Raw genomic sequence first — 20490 nt, 5'->3', positions numbered from 1 at the left:
CTGGATAGGGAGAGCCGCCGTGCCCGCCAGGAGGGCAGGGCCAGGGGAGCCTGGGGGGCGCTGAGAGGGGACGCCGGCGTCTTCTTGACAATGCGGTAGCGGGTCTTGATCTCTCTGCCGGCGGGAGGGCTCCGCAGGGCGTGCGGACCAGACGCTGCGGAGAAAACCCACACAGAGCAGGTCAGAGGAGGTGAGCAGGCCTTCCCCTCAAGGTGCACATGCATCCCCAGGGCTGCAGGAGAGCCGGGCCCAGGCCCCCGCAGGGACAGGGGCAGGGAAGGCCGCAGCCAAGTCTCCCAGGCCAGCCGAAAGGAGCGGCAGCACGGGCAGGCCAGAGCCCCCAGAGCTTCCTGTGAGCGGTGGCCAGGGGCGGGGGGCGGTGCACCGCAGGCTGGTCCGGGAGGCCAGGGGTCCAGAGTGCTCACCCCCCTCTCCGGGCACCCCCCCATGCTCACAGAGATTTATGTATTTAATCACCACTGTTTTCATAACACCTTGCGGGGTGATGAACGCCACAGCTCTTTTCTTGCTGAATGTTTCATGCAATTACCAGGGATCTGTTTTGCCCGAGTTCCCCTCCACTTGATAGCCGGCAATTTCTCCACAGCTTCGAGGAATGTACCTAATTGCCCGGCTCTCATAATCTACGGCTCTAACTGCCCAGATAATTAAAGCGAACGCAGCACAGACGCAGGCGCCGAAGCCGCTCCCACCCAGGCCACGGCCAGCAGCCTCTCCGGGAAGCTGCCCTCTGGGACGCGCTGGGACCCAGCACCCTGCGGGCTCTACCTGGCTCCATCCCACCTGGCCGCCCAGCGCCCGGGAGCATGGCTGGGAAGGGAGGCCGCCAGCCCGGGACTCCCACCCACAGAGACACCCACACCAGGAACTGACCACAACACCCCCCGCAGGCAGCTGGGCCGTGGTGGCGGGCGTGTGTGCCACATGAGGCCACCAGGAAAACACACATGGTCTCGCTGCTGGAGCATCAGCACCAGAGCGGGACTGTGACCCTTTGGAAGAAGTGCGCCCAGGGTCCAGGACCGCCCAGGAGAGGGCACAGGGCAGACACATGACAGCCCCAAACCTGCAGATCCCCCGCCGCAACTGTGCCCCGTGGCAGCCACTCCACTCCCCTGACAGCAAGGCCAGGGCACCACGACCTCTGTCTGCTCCCCTGGGCCCCAAGAGGCACCGTCCCAGCACCCATAAACCCCGAGCCAGACTGCGAACCTCCCTGTCACCAGCCCACAAAGAGCCCTTACGGATCTACAGACGGCATCTAGAATTCATCCCTGGGAGCCCTGGACCCGACAGACCTCTCGCCCGCAGCCAGGCCCCACATCGGCACCGTGGCCCACAGACCTCTCCAGGCTCCCAGCCTGCCGGAGCCCACGGTACCCTCTCAGCTGGCTGGGAGCGAGCAGAACGAGCCTACCCTATAGGCACCACTGCCCCCACACGGCAAAGTAACTGCCTGACGACTGGTACCCTGCCTCCAGGTCCAGATGTCAGAAGACCCCCTCCTGCAGGTGTCCCTCACTTTCTGCCAGGGTTCCCATGCACCCACACGGCCAGGCCAGGACACAGCGTGGTTCACAGCCTCCCAAGTGCCCCCAGAGGATCTGCCTCTGCTGCCAGACCAAGGAGAGTGTGGACGCCCCTTGGACATGGGGCTTCAAGGCCCATAGAGTGCGCGAGGCAGGGCAGAGCTCTTCCCATATAGCTGCTGCCCCCCAAAGGGAGCCATGACACATGCAGGCGAGGCTGGGCCAGACACCCCAGCAAAGGGACAGTCCCCCTCCCCCACTCGTCTCTGTCCCTGCCTCGGTGTCTCTTGTCATTCTGTCTCCCTCCAAAAGCAGCAGCTCTGGGAACTCACGGAGAAAAAGGAAAAGCTCAGCAAAAGCAAAGGCAACACAGTACCACCAGGGACACCTGGTCTTGCTGAGTGGCCACAGTGCGCAGAACTCTGCTCTGGCCACCCCACGCACTCTTGGGACATAGGGGAGAGCCTAGCATACAGCCGGCATCAGTAGACAAACATTTGCTGAACCGAATGTTCAAGGTCTTGCGGGTGAGGGTAGACCAAACAAAATCAGTAACACCTTGTCCCAGCTAACAGACTTCCTTGAAGTCCCCAGGCCCACAGCCTCCCTCCTCCCACAGCCCTCGCATCTGGACGGCACACACGCCTACAGCCCCTGACCCTGGCGCAGGGGCCTTCCAGGGTAGCCACTCCCCACTGCTCTGGGATGTGAGGTGCCCCCCCCACCCCCACTGGCGCCACGCAGCCCTGGCTCTGTGGCCAGATTCCTGCTTGGGGGCACGGTTGCCTCACCACCCTCATCCTATCCCTCCTGAGCACAGGGAACCCTGAGCCCAGCCCAGCTCTGCTCCCCTCTTCAGAATGCACTACCCTGCCACCTCCTCCAGGAAGCCCCCAGACCCCATGCCCAAAGGCCCAGGCTCTGCATTCAACCTAACAGGCAGCAGCACATAGAATATGTTCCTGCACATTGCAGACCTATCGTGAAGCCAATTTTTTGCTTAACTTACTGCATTTTAGTTATTAGTGCCCCATTACCATTTCTAGGAAAGCACAAAGTCATAAGGCAGACCTCCTCTTAAAAGGCCGGCTGGTGTCCACTCCTTCACACTGGCAACCGCCAGGCCTCCACCAGGTGGAGGTGGAGGGGAGAGGGGGCACACCTACCCACGCCCTGCCCCCACTGCGGCCTGCAGGCCACTCCTGCTCCCCGTCTCTCCCCGACAGGCAGTGCTGGACACAGGCAGTGGAAGTGCCCATGACTGTGACCCCGGGAAGACTGTCCGGGGCACTCCTGCCGAGGGCACAGAGGGAGATGGGCGGTGTGCCCGCACGGCCAACGGACGTGAGGATCCTGAAGTCACACCCGGCGCTCGGGGACCAGGAAGCTGGGGCGGGAGGGAGTGGGGGTGTCCCGCTCCGGAGGTGGAGGGCCTGTGCAGCCAGGCCGGGAGGTGGCGTCCCCGAGCCGCGGGCACCCAGGCCCTGCCCCGACCCCGTGGCTGGGAAGGCAGCCCCAGCAGCCTGCCATTCCTCCGGGCTGGCGGAGGGTTTGTGTAGATAATCATGTTATTGAGAGAGGGTGTGGGTTTAATTCCCTTCATTACAGACTCCCAGGGTTGTAATTTTTTTTCTCCGCATGATGTATTCCCCGTGGCACATTTCACTCAAATCAAACCCTTCGCGCCTTTATTGCCAACGAGGCCCGGGCGCCGCGTTATCAGGCCCACACACACAGCCCTCTCCGCCCTGCCGTGCAGAGGTCACTTCTAATGACTAATCGATCTCATTAGCTTTCCTAATTAAAAACTTTACTACCGCAATGGAAGACAAAGTACAAAAAAACTGCTGGCATCATATCTGAGCGGGGTATGAGCCCATCTATCAGCAGAGCCCGTGTGCCTGCAGTCGGACCGGGGCTGGCCCTGCGGGGGTGGGGGAGACGCCCAGGCCGCCGGGGGCCTTCCTGTGCCCAGGACAGGTACCGCACACACAGGTAGGCCCGCTGCCGGGGTAGGGGAGGCCGCCGAGGTCCACAGCGCCTGGGACCCAAGTGCCGAGCCCCGCGTGTGCCGCCCTCCGGGATGCGGCTGCGGAAGCGGGGAGCACGCCAGCCCCGGCCAGTCCCTCACCAGTCCCTCCCGGGGCCGCCGGCAGAGGCGGGCGGCAGAGGAAGGAGGACCGCGGCCCAGCCCGTAGGCGGCAACCCCCGCCGCCCCCCGGCTCAGAGAAGCCACCACAGACGGCCGAGCCCATCCCACAGAGGTCACGGCTCCCTCTCTGTGTTACTGCAGAGCAGGAGTTGAGACGGAGTTCAAATTTTTATGGAACTTCAAAGGGCAATAACTAGGTAGAAAATGAGTTACTAATCTCACAATTGTTTAATGAATAAGAAAAAGATAAAAACTCTGTGCAAAGATATGCAAAGATGTGACCAGCTGGTGTGCAGGGCATCAAAAATGAGCCCGGCCAACCCAGGGCCACTAAATGTCCCCTGCAGCACCCAACTGTCCGCATCTGGCTCCCTCAGGAAAGGCCTGGGGTGGGGGGCAGGGATCACGTGTCCCAGGCCCCACAGCTTCCCGACCCCGCTGCCAGCAACAGGCCACAGATGGGGGCACCGGGGCCTCCAGAAAGAGGCCAACTGGGCAAGAGGCTGAGGATGCCACAGGAAGGCAGCCAATGAGTCCACAGCCGGGCTTCCCACGCTGTTCCAGAAGCCTCTCCCCTAAGGCTCTGGGGCCAGGCAGCATGAGGGAGCCAGGGTGTTGCTGGTGGAGGTACAGTCCAAGGGCATGGCCGCCTCTGGCCCTTCATGCCAACTAGGGGATGGGACTGCTGAGCAGAAAGCCAGTGACCAGTACCTGAACACAGAATTCACCAGAATCAGCCACATGAGCCACCTGTGCCCACAGAGCAGGACTGGAGACCCGTGCACGAGGAAGCCAATCTGCCCAGAAACTCAGCTGTGCTCCTGAAGGAGGGGCACCAGGCCAAGCCCCAGACCTCCAGCTTCTCAGGGCCACGGCAACGTGGTGGTGGGGGGAGCCCTCCAACTGGGGATGGGGCGCCCAGTTGCCGGGGAGGCTGCGGTGGTGGGCCTCCCACCAGCTGTGGCTCCCCAGGGCACAATTCGCCGAGACCCACCTCTCGTGCCCACTGCCGGCTCTGCTCCCCAGATGGCGACGCGGACACGTCAGCACCCCCAAACAGCCCACGCCCTTTGCTGGCTGAAGACCAGCTACAGCTCCGCGGTTCAGGAGCCACAGTGGCTTCTCTTCTGCTCCTAAACCATCCTCCGGTCCTCATCGGCTCAGGTTGCGACGGGCCTGTCCCCATGACGCCAGCCACCCGTGCCTCACTGGGATGGGTGCAGGGGCCCCTGGCTGCCCAGGGCCTATGGGTGCCAATCACAGGCCTCCACATGCCCAGACGCGTTCTTCCGTGGTCGGAAAGGTCTTCCTCCCAGGCAGTTCCGGAGGAGGCACCAGCTGTGGCCTGGCCCAAGATCTGGCCTTGGAGTCCTCGATCCCGGGAGGGGGAGCTCTGGCATCAGGCAGATGAGGGGACAGGGTAGGCAGGGTGTCGAGCCGTGGGAACCAGCCTAGTCTCCTCCTGGGCAAAGACGCGGGCTGCTGCACCCCAGAGAGAGGACAGGAGGCCCCTGCACGCTGAAGGCTGCTGGTGTGGGGCACACTCCCAGATCCCCTCTCTGCAAGGCCTGTGCCTGTGTCTTGGCACCCACAGTTTTCAGGGCAGGCCCTGGCCACAACCCTGTTCTTCGGCAAGAGCAAGACTCCCAGACCAGCCTCCCGCTGCCGGCTGTGACCACACTGAAAGCCCACCCACGTGCAAACAGGTGCACCCCAGAGGCGGGACTGCCGGGAAGCACCCCCAGCATTGCGTCCGCTGGCCTGGGTTGGGGAGGAGGACCCTGAGCGGGGTCAAAGAGAGGGGACAGCATGGCCATAGGCTCTAGGCGGCCAGTGCTCTGGCTTCTCCTGGTAGACATGGGGAGGGGGCCTCCGGGGGCTACTGGAACCCAGGGAGGAGCTGGCTAGCACGGGGTCAGGCCTGCCCTGCACTGCCTCAAGGGTAGCACAAGGCTCACACCTGCGGCTGAAGCCTCACCTTGCTCCCAGACTCTGTGTCACCCCAGGGACAGTGACACGGACAGACATGGGGACAGGCTGGGCCAAGCAGGACAGGTGGGTCCAGTCAGTGTGCAGGCAACGAGCAGCCCACAGATCCTGAGCTGAGAAAGGGTCCCCAGAGAGCCAGGCCCTTACCTTCCCATGTTTACCTGGCGGGGGAGGGGACAGGGGAGGCGCAGGTCAGCCCAGAGGCCCCTGGTCTTCTCGGCAGCAGGAGGGGCCCCGGAGTGCACTTCCCCCCAACCCCCAGCTGCAGGAGAACCATGCAGTGGACACGGAACCTTGCACCAGAGCAGCCTCGCAGGACCCTGGCGAGGCGGGCCAGGGTGGGGGCTCGGTGGGGCAGCCCCTCCCGACGACAGGGGAGCACAAAGAGAAGCCTTCCACAGGGAGCACCGTTCTCACACCCAAAACCCTCCCCTGCATCTGAGCTGTCTCTGGGCCTGGAGCCTGGCAGGAGTGCCGTGGCCACCACTAGAGGCAGAGCGGAAGTCAGCAGGACACTCCGTCTTCCCTGGGGCAGGAGAGGCTCTGCCCGCAGGGGCACAGACATCCTGCACCTCTCGGCAGGGGGTTAGGCACCAGAGCAGCTCTCAGAGGCACAGCAGCCCAGGCCGCGGCCAGGGGAAGGGCTGTCAGGCCCAGAAGAAAGTGAGGGGCGCCTGCCCTCTCTAGACACTGGCCGCCCACCCAGGCATTTCCCAAAGCAGCCGTCATCTGAGCTGTCCCCTCAGTGAACCCTGTGAGCCTGGAGAAGGTGACGCCAGAGCGGCATCTGGGGGTGAAACGGGCCTGAGACCCTTTGGAGGGGCGGGCAGGCCCAGAGGCCAAGAGGAGCAGGACAGACACCGTCCGCAGGAAGAAGGGAGAGGGGCACCCCGCGCGGTGCAGGCTCTGGTCCTCAGGTGCTGGGGGCGGGGGGGTTGCTGGATCGCCCTCCCCCTCCCCGGCCCACGGAGGCTCAGGCCAGTTTCTCCCCAGTCTCTGCAGGAGCTGCTGGCCTGGGGGCTGCCCCAGTAACTCTGCACCCCACTCTGACAGCGGGGCCCCCCAGCCCAAACCACCCCGCCTGCGGCACCAGTGTGTGTACGCCGGGCGAGGTCGTTTTCTGCTCACGCGGCCTGGCTGCCAGCCCCCTGTGGACCCACCAGGGCTCTCACCCCCCCCCCAGACCCTTCGGTTCTGCACTTAGCCAGGATGGATGTCTAGACGCAGGGCTGGGGGCCTCAGATGGGCCGCGCCTCTGGGCTCCTGGGAGACCAGCAGCTAGAACGGCAGCCTGGAGGAGGACACCGAGAGCCTGGTTTCTACGGACGCTGGTGAGGTTGGGGGCCCAGCCAACACCACCTGCCCCGGCTTGGGGCGAGCAACAGGGCTCTGCCAGGACCCCGAGGGACAAGCTGGCCATGTCTCCCTCCCAGTCCAAGCCCTACCACCTAGCAAAGAGGCAGCAAACAGCCCCAGGGACCCACGCAGGCAGCTCAGGCCCGGGAGGCTCGCTGGGTTCTTCCTACAGACCAGGCCGCTCAGCCTGTTCCTGGCGGGACTGTCGAGGCCACAGGCAGAGCCCACCAAGCTGGGTCCCATTCCAGCAGGGACAGCGCTGCTGTGGGATAGGGCTGATGTGGTGTGCACAGGGCGGATGGGCACTGGGACCAGACAGGAGCTGTGCTTAGCGAGTGTCAGAGGAACAGTCCTGGGCCTTCTGCCGCTTCAGCCTGGTGGGCAGCCAACCTTCCAGGAAAAAGAAAACAGCCCGTGCTCCCCACATGGCTCTCCACCCGGCCTGGGCTCACCCTGTCCCGCATCTGTGGCCGGCTCCTAAGGAAGACGGCTGCTAAGGAAGCCAGGCGGACCCAGCAAACCCCAAGGGAAGTTCCCCAGGGCACTTGGCTGCATGCACAGCAGACAGGGAAGGCCTCCTGGCCCCGACCATCCCAGCCTTGTCCCGAGGTGCCCAGGAAGCAGGTGCTGGTCAGGTCCCCACAGCACCTCTCAGCCCTGGAGGTGAGCCGCACAAGCAGCCCGGGCTCACAGGCGAGGGAACCCACCCGAGCGCGCACGGGCTCAAAGGCGGAAGCGAAACAGCGTGGGAACCTCTTCCTGGCCCGCCTGGAGCTCCCCGCCGGAGGGTTTCTTCCCTGTCTCCCGAGTGGCCTCCGCCCGGGGCACCTTCCCTGGAGATGATTCTTCCGGCCGCTCCCCCTGTGCTCAGGACCCACGGCTGGCCCTCCTCCTCCTCTCTAGCCCGTGGTCTTCGCCTTCTGAGTACGTAGCTCAACGCATGTGGGGCAGCAGCAGGACGCCTGGGTCCGCACCTACACCTGCCTGCCTACACCCAGGCCTACCAGGGGGCGTCTGAGCCTCCCCACAGACCCAGCAGCCTGCTGAGCGCCAGCAGGGGCCCCGCACCGGCCTCCCCAAGGCCCGTCCGCACACTGCTCCACGTGAGACGAGACGCAAGGACACGCCCTGCCCCTGTCCCTCCAGTCAGCACCCCCTGCGCACCCGTCTAGGCCCCCCCTGCAGCCAGGCTCGGCTGCGGTGTGTGCTGCCATCGCACAGACGCACAACCCTCGCCTGGGCTCTGGGGGCCTCAGGGAATCTCTGCGGCCCCCCACCGTGGCCTCAGACACAGCCGGCGGCTGAGCGAGTGCCCCAGGCTCCCCGCCTGCTGCCGGCCGCTCCCCACCAGGCCCCGAGCAGGAACACGGACGCACACCGGACGCACACCGGGCCGCGCGGCCTCCCAACCGCCTTCGCGGAGTCAGCGAGGGTCACCGCGAGGGGACGTGGGAGATGAGCACTGCTGCACACAACTTCCCACCCATCAAGCGTGAAGCCAAATGCCTGCAGGTGTCCACACAGCCGGGAGGCGGGCACTGGTAGGCGCCGGGCACCCCACCGCGACCTGTGTGGACACAGACAGAAGCAGTTTCCATAAAAGGCTCCCAGCCCCCGCCCCCCGCCCCGCCCCCTCACCCTCTAAGCCCCTTTGCTGTCTGCAGGGGAGGACCCAAATACCCAGGCAGGGTGGGCAGTGGTCAGCTCTAGTGGGACATCTCCATACGAAGCTGGGGGCCTCTGTGCCCTCACGTCCTCCACAGAGAGCACACGATGCCCAGTGCGTGGCCGAACCAACGGGGCATGTCGGGCTCTCAATGCACAGATGCAGGACAGAGCCCAGGCTGGGGAGCCAAGGGGCCTCTGTGCAGGGTCCCAGAGGAGGGACAGAATGGACAGAGGCTCAGCTCCCACGGACACCAGCCAGAAACACAGCTGCCAGGAGGCCCACGTGCCCCCATCCCGTGAAGGCGCGCCAAACGTGTCTCCAGGCAGGCACCCTCTTGCACAAGTGCCCTGTTCGCCTGGCCGAGCCTGCTGTCCCCCCGGCCCTGGACAGTCCCAGCCCAGGCAGCGGGTGCAGGGAGGTGCACAGAGCACACGGGAGGCAGGGCCCGGCCCTCGGGCTCCCACCCGTGGAAGCGCAGCGGCAGCAGGTGCTCACGTGCTGGCAGGGCCCCGATGGCTCTCCCAACGAGGCGTGACAGCGGCCCAGGCAGAAGACGGCGGACACCCTGCCCCCGCGCTCACGGCAGGAGCTGCCACACACGGAGCGCCAACAAGCTTCAGGAACGCGATGACTGCAGTCACAAAGTATGAATTTTTATGAGTCTAATAAATCACTCCACTTTTCCTGTGTCTGGTGGTTCCCAGATCTTCGAATACTGGAAAAGCCCGGCTGCAGGGAGGCGGTCTGGCCCTCGTCTCCAGCGGTGGCCACGAGCAAGGACACAGGGCAGCTGGAGAGGCTCCCAGGCACCCAGGATGCCCCTGCTCTGCACGCCAGGCCGCAGGAGGTCAGCGCTCCCACGGGCTCGTCGGGAAGCTCTCAGGAGGGCTCTGGCTCCCCTCTGCTCAGAGACCAGCCCGCAGAAATGCCAGGATCGCTGAGGCAGGGCGTCCCAGCCAGAACCAGCACGGGCTGGTGTGGGGAGGCCAGGCGGATGCGAGCACGCACACCGCCGGGACAGAGGCGCAGGAGGACCCCAGAACCTGGGGGGTGCGATGGGCAGCAGCCTGCCCCGCCCTGTTGGCGTCCCACGTGCACCCCGTGGCCCGCAGGTGCTGGCCGCCCGCCTTCCTGCAGCACGGTCACCGCCGCGCCAGGGATCGGCCCTGAGAAAGTTACCGATTATCAAATCACAGAGGCAGCCCGACAGGCCATACGTCAGCCAGCAGCCGGCGGCACGGAGGCCTGAAGAGCGCGGGCAGCTCATTGATGACAAACAGCCACGGTCGGCTGCCTGTCCCCCAGCGGGCCGTGCTCGCTGTCGCCGCACACTACCTGCTGTTTAATGACGACACCGTCAGCCCAAGACGCAGCGCCGACGCCGCCACAGACTGTCAGGGCCCTATTAGAGGGAAGATGGAGACCCTACTCTTCTCACACTCACTCAAGCAACTCGAGCCGCTCGTTCCTATAATTATGGTGCGCGAGCCATCGATCGCGCCGACACCTGACCGGTCTGTATGAGATGGCAGTAGTTTGCTCCGTGACAGCTACTATAGATTATGGGGGGGGTCGACCCTCCCCTTTTAACCACGCTGCTATGGGGGGAAGGGGGAAGCCCGCCCAGCCCCGGGAGCTCAGGAAGCTCCCCTCCCCCACACCGGGAAGGTCAAGGCGGCGTGTGGCAGGCAACCAGGGGAATCCAGGCAGGGAGAGAACCTCCAGGCCAGGCACTCCAGGTGAGGGGGCCGCCCTCGCCAGGAAGACGCCCCACCCACCGGGGCCCTCCTTCACAGGCGAGGAGCACGGCTGAGAAGCTGGGGAGCCGGGCCGGCCTTGGCCACTGCCCACCCCGCCTGCAGCAGACCCCAGCGGCTTGCTCCCTGAGGCGCCCCGGCGGACCTTGGGCAGAGCAGCTCGGCCAGGATGTCCTGGGACTGGGCATCCCTTGACCTGCCTGCAGCCGCCCGGGCTCCAGCACCTCGAGACCACCTCCCGCAGCGAGGGCCGACCCTCCTTGGGCTCAGCAGGCCCTGGAGGGACTGCGGCACCCCAGGGCAGCGTGTGGGGAGCGCACGGGTATGCGGGGGGCACACGGGCGTCAAGGAGCAGTCGGACCCATCAGGGCACAGGGACCCGCCATACTGCATGCTGGGTCCTGGGGCTTCAGCCTCACGGAGAAGGAGCTCATGCCCCGGGGACCTAGCCCACGCCTCCTGCCCTTACCACGTGTCACAAGACAGGCCTGCACCCTCCTGTGTGCTCAGACCCCAGCCCTGATCTCGGTGACCCTGGGGACCCCTCAACCATCCTGAGCCGAGGCGGCTGCTACCACCCGCGCGCCCCCACCGGATTTACTTCAGCCCGTGGTACTCGGGGTCAGTCGGCCACAGCAAGAGACCGAGCCAGACCAGCCCACAGCTCCCACTTATGCGGCCTGGATGCCCACACACTACGCGCGGGGGATCGAGTGACCCGGGCCACAGAACGCCTTCAGGAGACAACACAGGCAACACGAAGCTCCAGAAGCGACTGAAGACCAAGGAAGAGCCCCAGAAGGAGCGGACTTGGCACAAGGCGGGCTGTTCGGAGGTGCGGACCCCGGCGCTCCGCCCCCCACGCAGGCCAGCCTCTGACAGAAGGCCGTCCCCGGGAAGGGCCAACACTGTCCTGTCCCTGCAGAAAATTCTGGCAGGAACTTGCTCATTCATTCATTCAGCAGATTTCTGGCAAGACCTGCTATGCCCTGGGGAAACGGCAGGGGGCACAGAGGGCCCAAGCCTCCTACGGCAGGTGGGCCTCCCGCAGCCCCTGCCGGGAAGGGCCCCCCAGGGCACACATCAGAAGAGGCAGCGGCAGCACCTACAAGCCCGACCCTGAGCACCCGTGGGGTCCCTGCCAGGGCCCAGCCTGCACAAGTCCTGCCCCCACCCCGAGCTTCAGGGACTCTGGGGGCCAGGACCACAGAAGTACTGGAACTCCTCTCGAGACAGCCCCGTTCCGTGCCCGACACAGGGCCCAGATGACCCCACAGTCCCGCCTGCCCGATGCCAACCGCTTTCCCTCTACCCACCGCAGTCCTCCTTGCCTGGCAGGACCCAGTGCGGGCAGCCCGTCCTCCCTGTGACCTAGATGGGACCAAGCACAGAGCTTGGTCGCCCACCAGGCCCTGTGCAGGTGAACAGAGCTGACCCCAGCACCTCCTCCCACATCCCTACCCCTGCCCAGGGACAAGACCTGAAGCCAGCCCAGCAGCAGAGGCCCTGGAGCAGCCCCAGGGTCCCAGCCCAACGCCTCCTGCCTGTGCCCTGGCTAGGGCTCGCGTGCCCAGTGCAGGGGCCCAAGGCCTCAGCCCTAAGTGCCAGCCAGACCGGGTGCCGGCCAGCACCTAATGGCACGCGGGCCCCCCAGTGCGTGCCCTCACGAAATGGCCAGTGCTCTGTCACCTCTGCACCCACTTCCGTTTGCGGGCCTGGTCCACCCGGGGCCAGGAGAGACAGCCTGAAAGGTACAAGGTCAGTCACATCCCTCAGCCCGGCTGAAACCCCAGGAGACCAGAGGCTCTGAGGAGCGATGTTCGGGGGGGTCCTAAGTCCCCCAGTGAAAGGTGAGGCCACGCCCACACTCACTGACAGCACCAAGGCCACTCGAGCCGGGCCGGTACAGCCAAGGGGACACAGTCGGCCCACAGTTGGCACCTGCTGCCGGGGGGGCGGCTGGTGGTCAGGAAGGGGCTGGACGTGCCCACCACGCCCAGACAGACAACCCCGCACTCTCAGCCGCGATGCGGAAAGGGCCAGTTCCCTGTCCTGGGGGCCGGGGGCAGGCAAGGCGCAGAGCACTGCGGACGGTGACTCCAACGGCGAAGCCACTGGAGCCATACAGCCCCTGGGAAAGGAAGGGCATGCGCAGAGCCTGCCTCCTCCCGGCTGACTCCCGTCCTCTCCCTCAGGGATGGGGGCACAGCGGGGGGAGCTGCCCCCACAGGCACAGCAACCCCAGCCCGCAGGGCAGCCGGCACAGCCCCACGGGTGTATGACGTGCACGGGCTGCAGCCATCACAGGGAACTGCCCAGGGGATCCCCGGGTCCCCTCTCCCAGCCTGACGTCACCAGGGCAAGGCCTGGCCAGAGTCCGTGGGCGCTGGGGAGCTGCCAGGTGGCCTGCGGTCCAGGCGCCCAGGGGAGCCCAAGGCCTCTGGCCAGGGCACAGTGTCCCACTCGCCACAGCAAGGCCTTTTCTCGGGTGACCCCACTGCTTCCTCTGAGCCCAGGCTAAAGGGAGAAGCCTGCCAGGTGGCCTGGAAAAAAACTCTAGAACGAGCAGCGGTCGCTCACAGAAAATCACCGCATGCCGGTCCTAGAACCCCAGCTGCCAGGCTGGCCTTTGCTGGGCCAGCACTAGGGGAAGGGTACCAGCCAGGTGGGCCACGCCCTGGCACGCTCAAAGATGGCCCACCTCTGCCCCCAGGGCCCTCGGTACAGGGCAGGAGCCCCAGAGCCCAGCCCATGGCTCCCCAGCAGGAGCCCACAGAAGGGCAGGCCGCAGCTGCAGGGGGAGCTACAGGCGTCAGGCATCAGGTATCAGGAAGGAGGGGGAGCAGAGAGGTCAGAGGAGGGGCCGTGTATGCGGGGCGGGCGGGGCGGGCAGCTGCAGTGACAGGCGGACAGACGCCCACCGCATGCTGCCCCCACACACTCCCTGACAGCTGCCGCTGCCCCAGGGTCCGCACGGTGTCCTCACAGGGCTGGGCTCACGCGCTCCCAAGCACTAGAGTACACCCCTGCAGAGCGGTGGGGTACACCCCTGCAGGCAGGCTGGGTTTGCAGACAAGGCGGCAGTCTGGCCGGCCACAGGGCGCAGACTCAGCAGGGATGGGAACGCGGTGGCGAGAGCAACTTTGTGACCGGCCCAGGCGTCAGGCTTCGGCAGGGCACCCCAGACACCGGGCAAGGGGCTCCGGCCCAGGGCCTGTCCCAGCTCCCCCAGACCTCCCAACTCGAGCGATGCCCAGACACAGAGCAAACCTCCCACAGTCGCTCTTGCCCGGATTCTGAGGTGGGGCCTGGGGCTGGGGAGCTGCGGTTTTCCAAAGCCCCAGGCCTGACCATCTCCGGTGGACACCGGGAGGTAAGACTCATGTAAGCCCCATGCCCCCAGACACGCCAGCCCCTGCTGGCCCCCCGGCACCCCCGGCGTGATCCAGAGCGAAGACCACCCCCAGGCCCATGCCCCGCGGAGCCCAGGGGGTCTTCCGCCTCAGGCAGGTGCGGACCCCTGGGGGTGCAGTTCCCACGGCCCCTCACACAGACCCCCTGCCCTCCCCCTCCCATCTTGCCGTCTCCCCAGACACGCGAGGACCCGGGGTCACCACGCCCCCAGCCCCGAGAGAGGAAGCAGCTGCCCAACCACCAGGTTCATGACCACACCACCCCCCAGGCACGCACGGGGCCGCCTCCACCCAGACTCGGGCCTGGGAGGTGGAAGCCGGCTCTCAGCCCCGAGTGGGGAAGACTGCAGGCGGCGGCACAGACACGCCACGCTCCCCCGCGGAGGCCGTCCGCGGCGGCCACGGGCCCTGCAGTTAGGCACGACTTGTGGAGGGCATCAGCCTGGAAGGGGCGTGCCCTGCCCACTGTTGCCCCGGCTTCCTGCGGGGCCAGGGAGGGCGGAGGGAGAGCAGTAAAACTTGGAACCTGGAAGAAAACTCCACGACCTCGTCTCAGCAGAGCCCAACCCCTGCAGCTCAATCCAGTGCACGGGAACACGCCATCCCCCTTCAGGGCCCACAGGTGCCTCTCTGACGAGTCTCGTTTCCTGTGACTCACTGCAAACTTACTGCCCTTTGGTCTTTGCAAGAGCCTGTCACTTAGCACGGCCCGGCCCAGCCCTTCTCGCTCGCTGCACCTGCACCTCTAAGGACAACGACCAGAGCGGTGCAGGCAGACAGCACCCGAGGCGGAACCCTAGTCCCCACGAGGGGCAGATCAGGCAGTGGGATGGGGGCACTCTTCCTTTGGGCTTGTGCCCTGCCCAAAGAGGCAGGGGACCGAGGGGAACGAGGACTATGTCTCTGCTCCCCAGAGCCAGGCAGGGGCAGGGCACCACAGGAGGCCCTGAGGAACACCTGGCCAGGGGACCAAAAATCAGGGCACCCGGTCACCCTGGCCTTTCCCATCGCTGCCTACAGCCCAGAGCTGGCAGGCAAAGCCGGCGGTCTACTCGGCCTAGGCCTGGCTGTGACGATTCCGGGCCCAGCAGGCACACAGGAACCCTCGGTGCACTGTGTGCCCTGCCCTGGAGGCACCTTGGAAATGAGGGTCCCCGTTTCCCTCTCTAAGAGGTCTTGGCCCAAAACAGAGCCCCATCTGCACGCCGGCTTATGTCCGGCTTTGTACGCTCCCAGGGCCAGGGGAGGGCTCATCGCCCCTGCCCAGCTCAGGCGGGCCCTCTGTTGTCCCACAGCCACAGCCCTTGCCACGGCCGCCTTGCTGCGGGCACAGCTCACACCACGGAGCGTGCTCCTGAGGCTGCAGCGCCCCGCCGCGCCCCTGCACGCGCCCTGCCACTTCCTCGCTCTGCCGCTGACGCCGAAAGGGCAATTAGGAGAGGAGCTGCCAGAGCCCATCACGGATCTGAGCGGCTGGAAAAGGCACAGCACAAAGGAAGCACAGCAGCTCCAGAATTAATTCGGGAAGCGCGGGGGTAGACCCCCGCAGAGCAACAACAAACAGGCCAGCCTGGGCAGGTGGGGAGTGGGGGCATGGCGGGAGGCAGGGACAGCAGCCTGGGGGGCACGCGGGGGGGGGGGGGGCTCTGCATGGAGGCCCCAGGGCACTGGACGGCCACAGACGGGCAGGGCAGGCAGAAGGGGCCACACAGCTGTCAGGTCTCCACCACAGCCCACAACGTGAATGAGCTGGGAGGGGACGCAGGGGCCGGGGACAAGACCCTGGCATCCCACAAAGCCCTGTGGACCCCTGGGCCGGAGACAGCAGAAGGGCACAGGGCCCTGGGGCTTATCCGAGGCTGGGGCTCCGTCCTGCTGGGCCTGGGAGGCGCTCAGGCAAACCCAAGAAATCACTGGACACTTAACAGCAACAGACTTTGGGGCTTACAGTTGCTGCGTGCGGCTGTAGGTTCCCCTGAAAAATTCCATTTGTTCTACGCACCCACCAAACCTCCTTGCTGAAAGGCTACCAGAGTGAGCAGGAGAGAGCCGGGCCGCACGCACAGTGCCAGGCGGCTCCGTCTCGGGCCCTCACAGCGGGGCCTGGGCTCCACCTGCAAAGTGCTCTGCCCGCCGCCACCCCCACCCCCTCGAAGGCCACGGCAGGCGGCCTAGAGCAAGGGCCCTCACGGTAAACAGGTCATGGCCAATGACCTCGGGGCTCGAGGGAAGCCACTAGCGCCTCCCAAGCACCCAGCAACGGGGCGGAGAAAGCAGGAAGGCTCAACGCGCAGGGCCCAGGGCCTCAGGCACCGTTGCCAGGATCGCAACGTCTGCCCAGAAGCTCGGACAGCTGAAGAGGCGTCTGCAGGGGACAGCTGAGCCCACCGTTTCTGAGACACCCCAGGTGTCCGTCCGTTGGCAGAGCCACCTGCACGCCCCCAGCAGGACAGACCCAGCGGGCCAGGGAGGCCCGTCCTGAGGGGCTCCATCTGTGTCCACGGGGTCCTGCGAGGACACGGAGAGAAAGGTCCCCGCACACCTGCAACACTGACGGAGGCATCAAGAGACGTTCTCCGGTCAGAAGGAGGGAAAGCGGGACAGGAGAACGCACAGGGCCATCCAGGCCGACGCCGCGTCTGTAAACCGGCTGGAGAGGGCTGAAGCCCAGGGAGAGCCAGGGCAGGGCAGGTGCGGCACAGAAGTGGGAGGGGACAGAGCCTGCGGGTCCCTCCCGGCATCCCAGAGGAAGCACAGCGGGCGGCGCGACCTCCGACCTCCGCGGTGAGAGAGAGCCCAAGAACGCCCAGTGCGCGGATTGAGGGGAAAATGGGATAAAAAAAATCTAGAGGAACGAAGAAGAACGGAGCACCTGGGCGGCTCCGGAGCTCAGCTCAGGCCCCGCATGGGGCACCCCCCCGGGGTGAAGCCACGCAGCCGACGGCGAGAGCAGGATGGACAGAAAGCCTGGGGGGAGGCCGGAGACGCGACCAAACACGTTAGTGATCACAGTAAGCGTGAGCGCGCCCGGTCTCGCTTTAGGAAGACAACTTCAGGCTGCAGTTAAAGCTCTTTGCCGCACGTAAGAAGTCTCTGAACGTAACGGAGAAGCTGAAAGCACCGTGCGGCCGCGTCGGGTACAGACGACACTCCCGTGTGTGAGCGTGTCTCCCGGTACCCGCCGGGACAGGCCGGGGCCGATGCCGGCGTCACAGAAAAGAGCCTTCGAGGCAAGAATCGTTACTGGAAATAACGAACATTCACAACCTTAAAAGGCTGCATCCGCCAGGTAGACCTGCCGGCCTGAACTCGCAAGCCCTCGGTGCAGTGGCCGCCGCCGGCGCCCTGCAGAACGGACCGCGGAGACAGCAGGCCCCCACCAGCACGCCTCCGGCCGTGACCGCACGTGGCGAGAGCACCCCCGGCCTCGCCAGCTGCGCCGGTAGGGGCAGGAGCCACACGGTGAGTGCCCGCGCCCCACACCCAGCGGCAACAACCCCGCGACCTCCACAGCACACACTGCCTGGGACTGGGCACACGGGGCCCCAGCACCAGTCTCAGCGCACCCCAAGGGCCTGAGCTCCCAGCGGTACGCAGGCTGGGCTGAGGCTACAAAGCAGCAGCCACAAATTCCTCCGAAGCACTCACAGGTTTGGGAATGACACAGAACACCCTCGGGTCAGGGAAAAATTAGAAAAAAATTTGGAGGGAAACAGAAATCACTAACTTGCAGGATACAGCTGTGCTTAGGAGAAACTTATAACGGACAACTGCCTATTACTCTTTATAAAAGATTTTATTTATTTGACAGAGAGATCACAAGTAGGCAGAGAGGCAGGCAGCGAGAGAGACAGAGAGGAGGAAGCAGGCTCCCTGCCGAGCAGAGAGGCCAAGCTGGGCCTCGATCCCAGACCCTGAGATCATGACCCAAGCTGAAGGCAGAGGCTTAACCCACTGAGCCACCCAGGCGCCCCAACTGCCTATTTTTCAAGAGACCTGGGCCACCCGTGCAAGCACTGAGCAGGGCACGCTGTGGTCCGTGGGGGTGTGGCTCTGACTCAGAACGGCAACCCTCACCCCTACCCTCTGCTGCCCACCTGCTACCCCTCGCGAGGACCTGTGCAGGCCCCCAAGGGCACACGCGCCTGCCAGCACTGATGCCCAGACAGCTGGAGGGCTGAGGGGACTCTGCAGCCATTCCCTCCTTTACAAGCGAAGCGAACAACATGGCGTGACCCCCCCCCCCCAGCATGGCACCTTTCCCCTTTAGAGCACAGGAGTAAGGAGAGGAGGCTAGAGAACCCCAAAGGAGAGACCCATTCCAGGCCTCCTTGGCGAGATGCCCACCACGGCCCCCTGGAGCCCCACGCCAAGCAGAGGAGCCGCAAGGGCAGCTCGGGCCTGACTCAGGGCCACACCGCTAGCTCGCTGCCAGTGGGCACGGGGCCAGGCTGAGGTAGGCAGGGGAGGGGGCCTCCGTGCGGGCCCCTTGGAAGCCACAGCCGCCTCACCCTGCCCCTCCCACGAGCCCACGCACCAAAGACACAACCTTCCGGCTGCAGAGCTCCCAGAAAGGGAAAGACGCCAGGACTGCCGCCCCCCACCCACTCAGCTCTTGTCCCCCTCCAGAGGACCAGAAGGCCCAGCCTGAGGACACCGTGTCCCTCCCACCCAGCCGTCCCCAGCAGGAAGAGCGCCACCGGAGGCTCAGAGCCCAGGAGCACCTCTTCCCAGGCAGCTCTCAGCACCCCTCCCTGGGACCACCGTCCCAGGGCCAGAGACGGACACTGCTCCGCACCTCAGTGGCCCCAAGAGGACGATGCTCTCGCATCAGTGCTCCCCCAGCAGTGCTCCTGGGGGCTCCAAAGCCACACTCTTGCTCCTCCTCCGTCACACACATGCCTGGGCCGAGAGGTACCAAGGGGCCAGCTGGGTCATACCCCCCAGCCCAGAGCCCAGGTTCCAGCCATAAATGCCACAGGGAGCCACAGACAGCAGGTCGTGTCCACAGGCCCCCGCCCTCCCAGGGCTGGGTGTAAGCCCTCAGTCCTCGAGGAAGGAGTGTGCCACGCCAGCGAGCCCAGGACAAGAGGGGCACTGAGGGGCCACTGGCAACGAACCGGATGCACCAGACGCCCCTCGGGGCCACCCCCACCCACCTCCGCACCCTTGTCACCTGCAGCTACAAGGGACACACCCGCTTTGCTCCTGGTGGTTGCGCAGGGATGCCGGCACAGCCTGGCCATCAGCCTGCACCACAGTCTTACCAAGGACCCAGGGCAGGGCCTGCAGACGAGAACAGAGCTGGGGTTGGGGGCTGGGGGCAAGGAGCAGGGAGGCGCTAGACTTTGCTGGTCACACAGCAGCCCCTGTGCCTGCCATCCCCTCCAGCCCCGGCCCCGCTTTGCGGGGAGGCCCAGCATTTGCTCTGTGGCTGGCATGGAGCCCAGAGCATCGCCCCGTCCTGGAGGCGTGGCCTGCAGGCCGCAGCAGGGGCCTGGGCCCACGGTCAGGTGCAGGCTGCTGCCCACAGAGAGGAAGGCCCTGTGGCTCCCCAGCCTCACTTTCTGCCTCTGGGAGTCGGATCACCCCAGGCCCAGCTCAGACAGCCCACACTCAGCACACTGAACTTGGCAGCCTCCATGTGAGCCCAGTGCCCGGGACAGCTCTGGTCTGCGTTGCGCACGCCCGTCCAGGCAGGAGGAGCCTGGCAGCGGACAGAGGTAAGGCAGGAAGACGGTCCTCACACTCCGCGGATGAAGCCAAAGGGGCAAGGGCCTCGCAACCAGCCACCCCGATGGCTGCGGGCCTCCTGCCGCCTGTGCGCCTCCCCACGTCCCTTTGTTCTAGGCTCTTCCAAGGGAAGGAAAGCCCGTGTTCCGCCACCGGCCCTGGGCATGCTGTGCTCACTGCTCGGGCCACCCCGCACTGCGTCCCCAGATTCCTCGCCAACCTCTGGCCCTGTGGAAGCCCTGGCCAGGCGGGTGCCCCCACCCTGCTCCCTGCCAGTGGGCCAGTCCCTCCGCCTCTTCCTTCTGCCACAAAGAGTCACATCTGTGCCGCCATCGCTCCCTCTCATCCCCACACTGTGGGCCTTTGCTGCCACAGATGTAGCAGCACGTAGAGCACAGTGACCCTCAGTGACCTTCACTTATCAGAGGCAGAAAGGGCACAGAGTAGTGAGTAACAGGAAGACCAGGGCCCCACACGCGGGGCCGGGAAGCACCGGCTGAGCTGTTAGCTTTCACACAAGGCTTCCTTCCCTGTCCTGCCCCGTCCCCTGCCCTGCAGCACGAGCCAACGGGAACCAGCACTTCCTTCCCGCTATGACCGCGGCCCAACATGCCAGCACACACGCGACATGGGAAACGGCCGGTCAGGTGGGAACACGGGGACCCCTGATGGGGACCCACACCCACGTGGACTTCTGGCTTCCTCGAGCCCTGCCCTGGAGGGACCCCTTCAGCACAGAGCACGCCGAGGTCCCAGTGCCACTGCAGGTGCCACGGCAAGGGTTCCGTGGCAGGACCGGAGCTGGGGTGGAGGCTACTGCAACAGGAGGCGCAGGACCCCAGGCCTGGGAGAGGAGCCTAGAACATTCTGA

The 20490-nt window shown here is 65.5% G+C and overlaps 1 protein-coding gene across 2 annotated transcripts in view; it reads right to left on the bottom strand.

Moving 5' to 3' along the window:
• The window catches only part of ZC3H3 (zinc finger CCCH-type containing 3), an 81943-nt gene that overhangs the window by 48696 nt on the left and 12757 nt on the right, over nucleotides 1-20490 (bottom strand). For both annotated transcript variants that reach the window (XM_059168718.1, XM_059168719.1), the window contains exon 4: nucleotides 1-154. In XM_059168718.1, coding sequence (XP_059024701.1) covers nucleotides 1-154 — 154 coding nt within the window. The remainder of the gene's footprint in view (nucleotides 155-20490) is intronic.

The sequence above is a fragment of the Mustela lutreola genome, chromosome 3 (assembly GCF_030435805.1).
Source record: "Mustela lutreola isolate mMusLut2 chromosome 3, mMusLut2.pri, whole genome shotgun sequence".
NCBI lineage: Eukaryota > Metazoa > Chordata > Mammalia > Carnivora > Mustelidae > Mustela > Mustela lutreola.
This window is presented reverse-complemented; position numbering and strand designations above follow the sequence as displayed.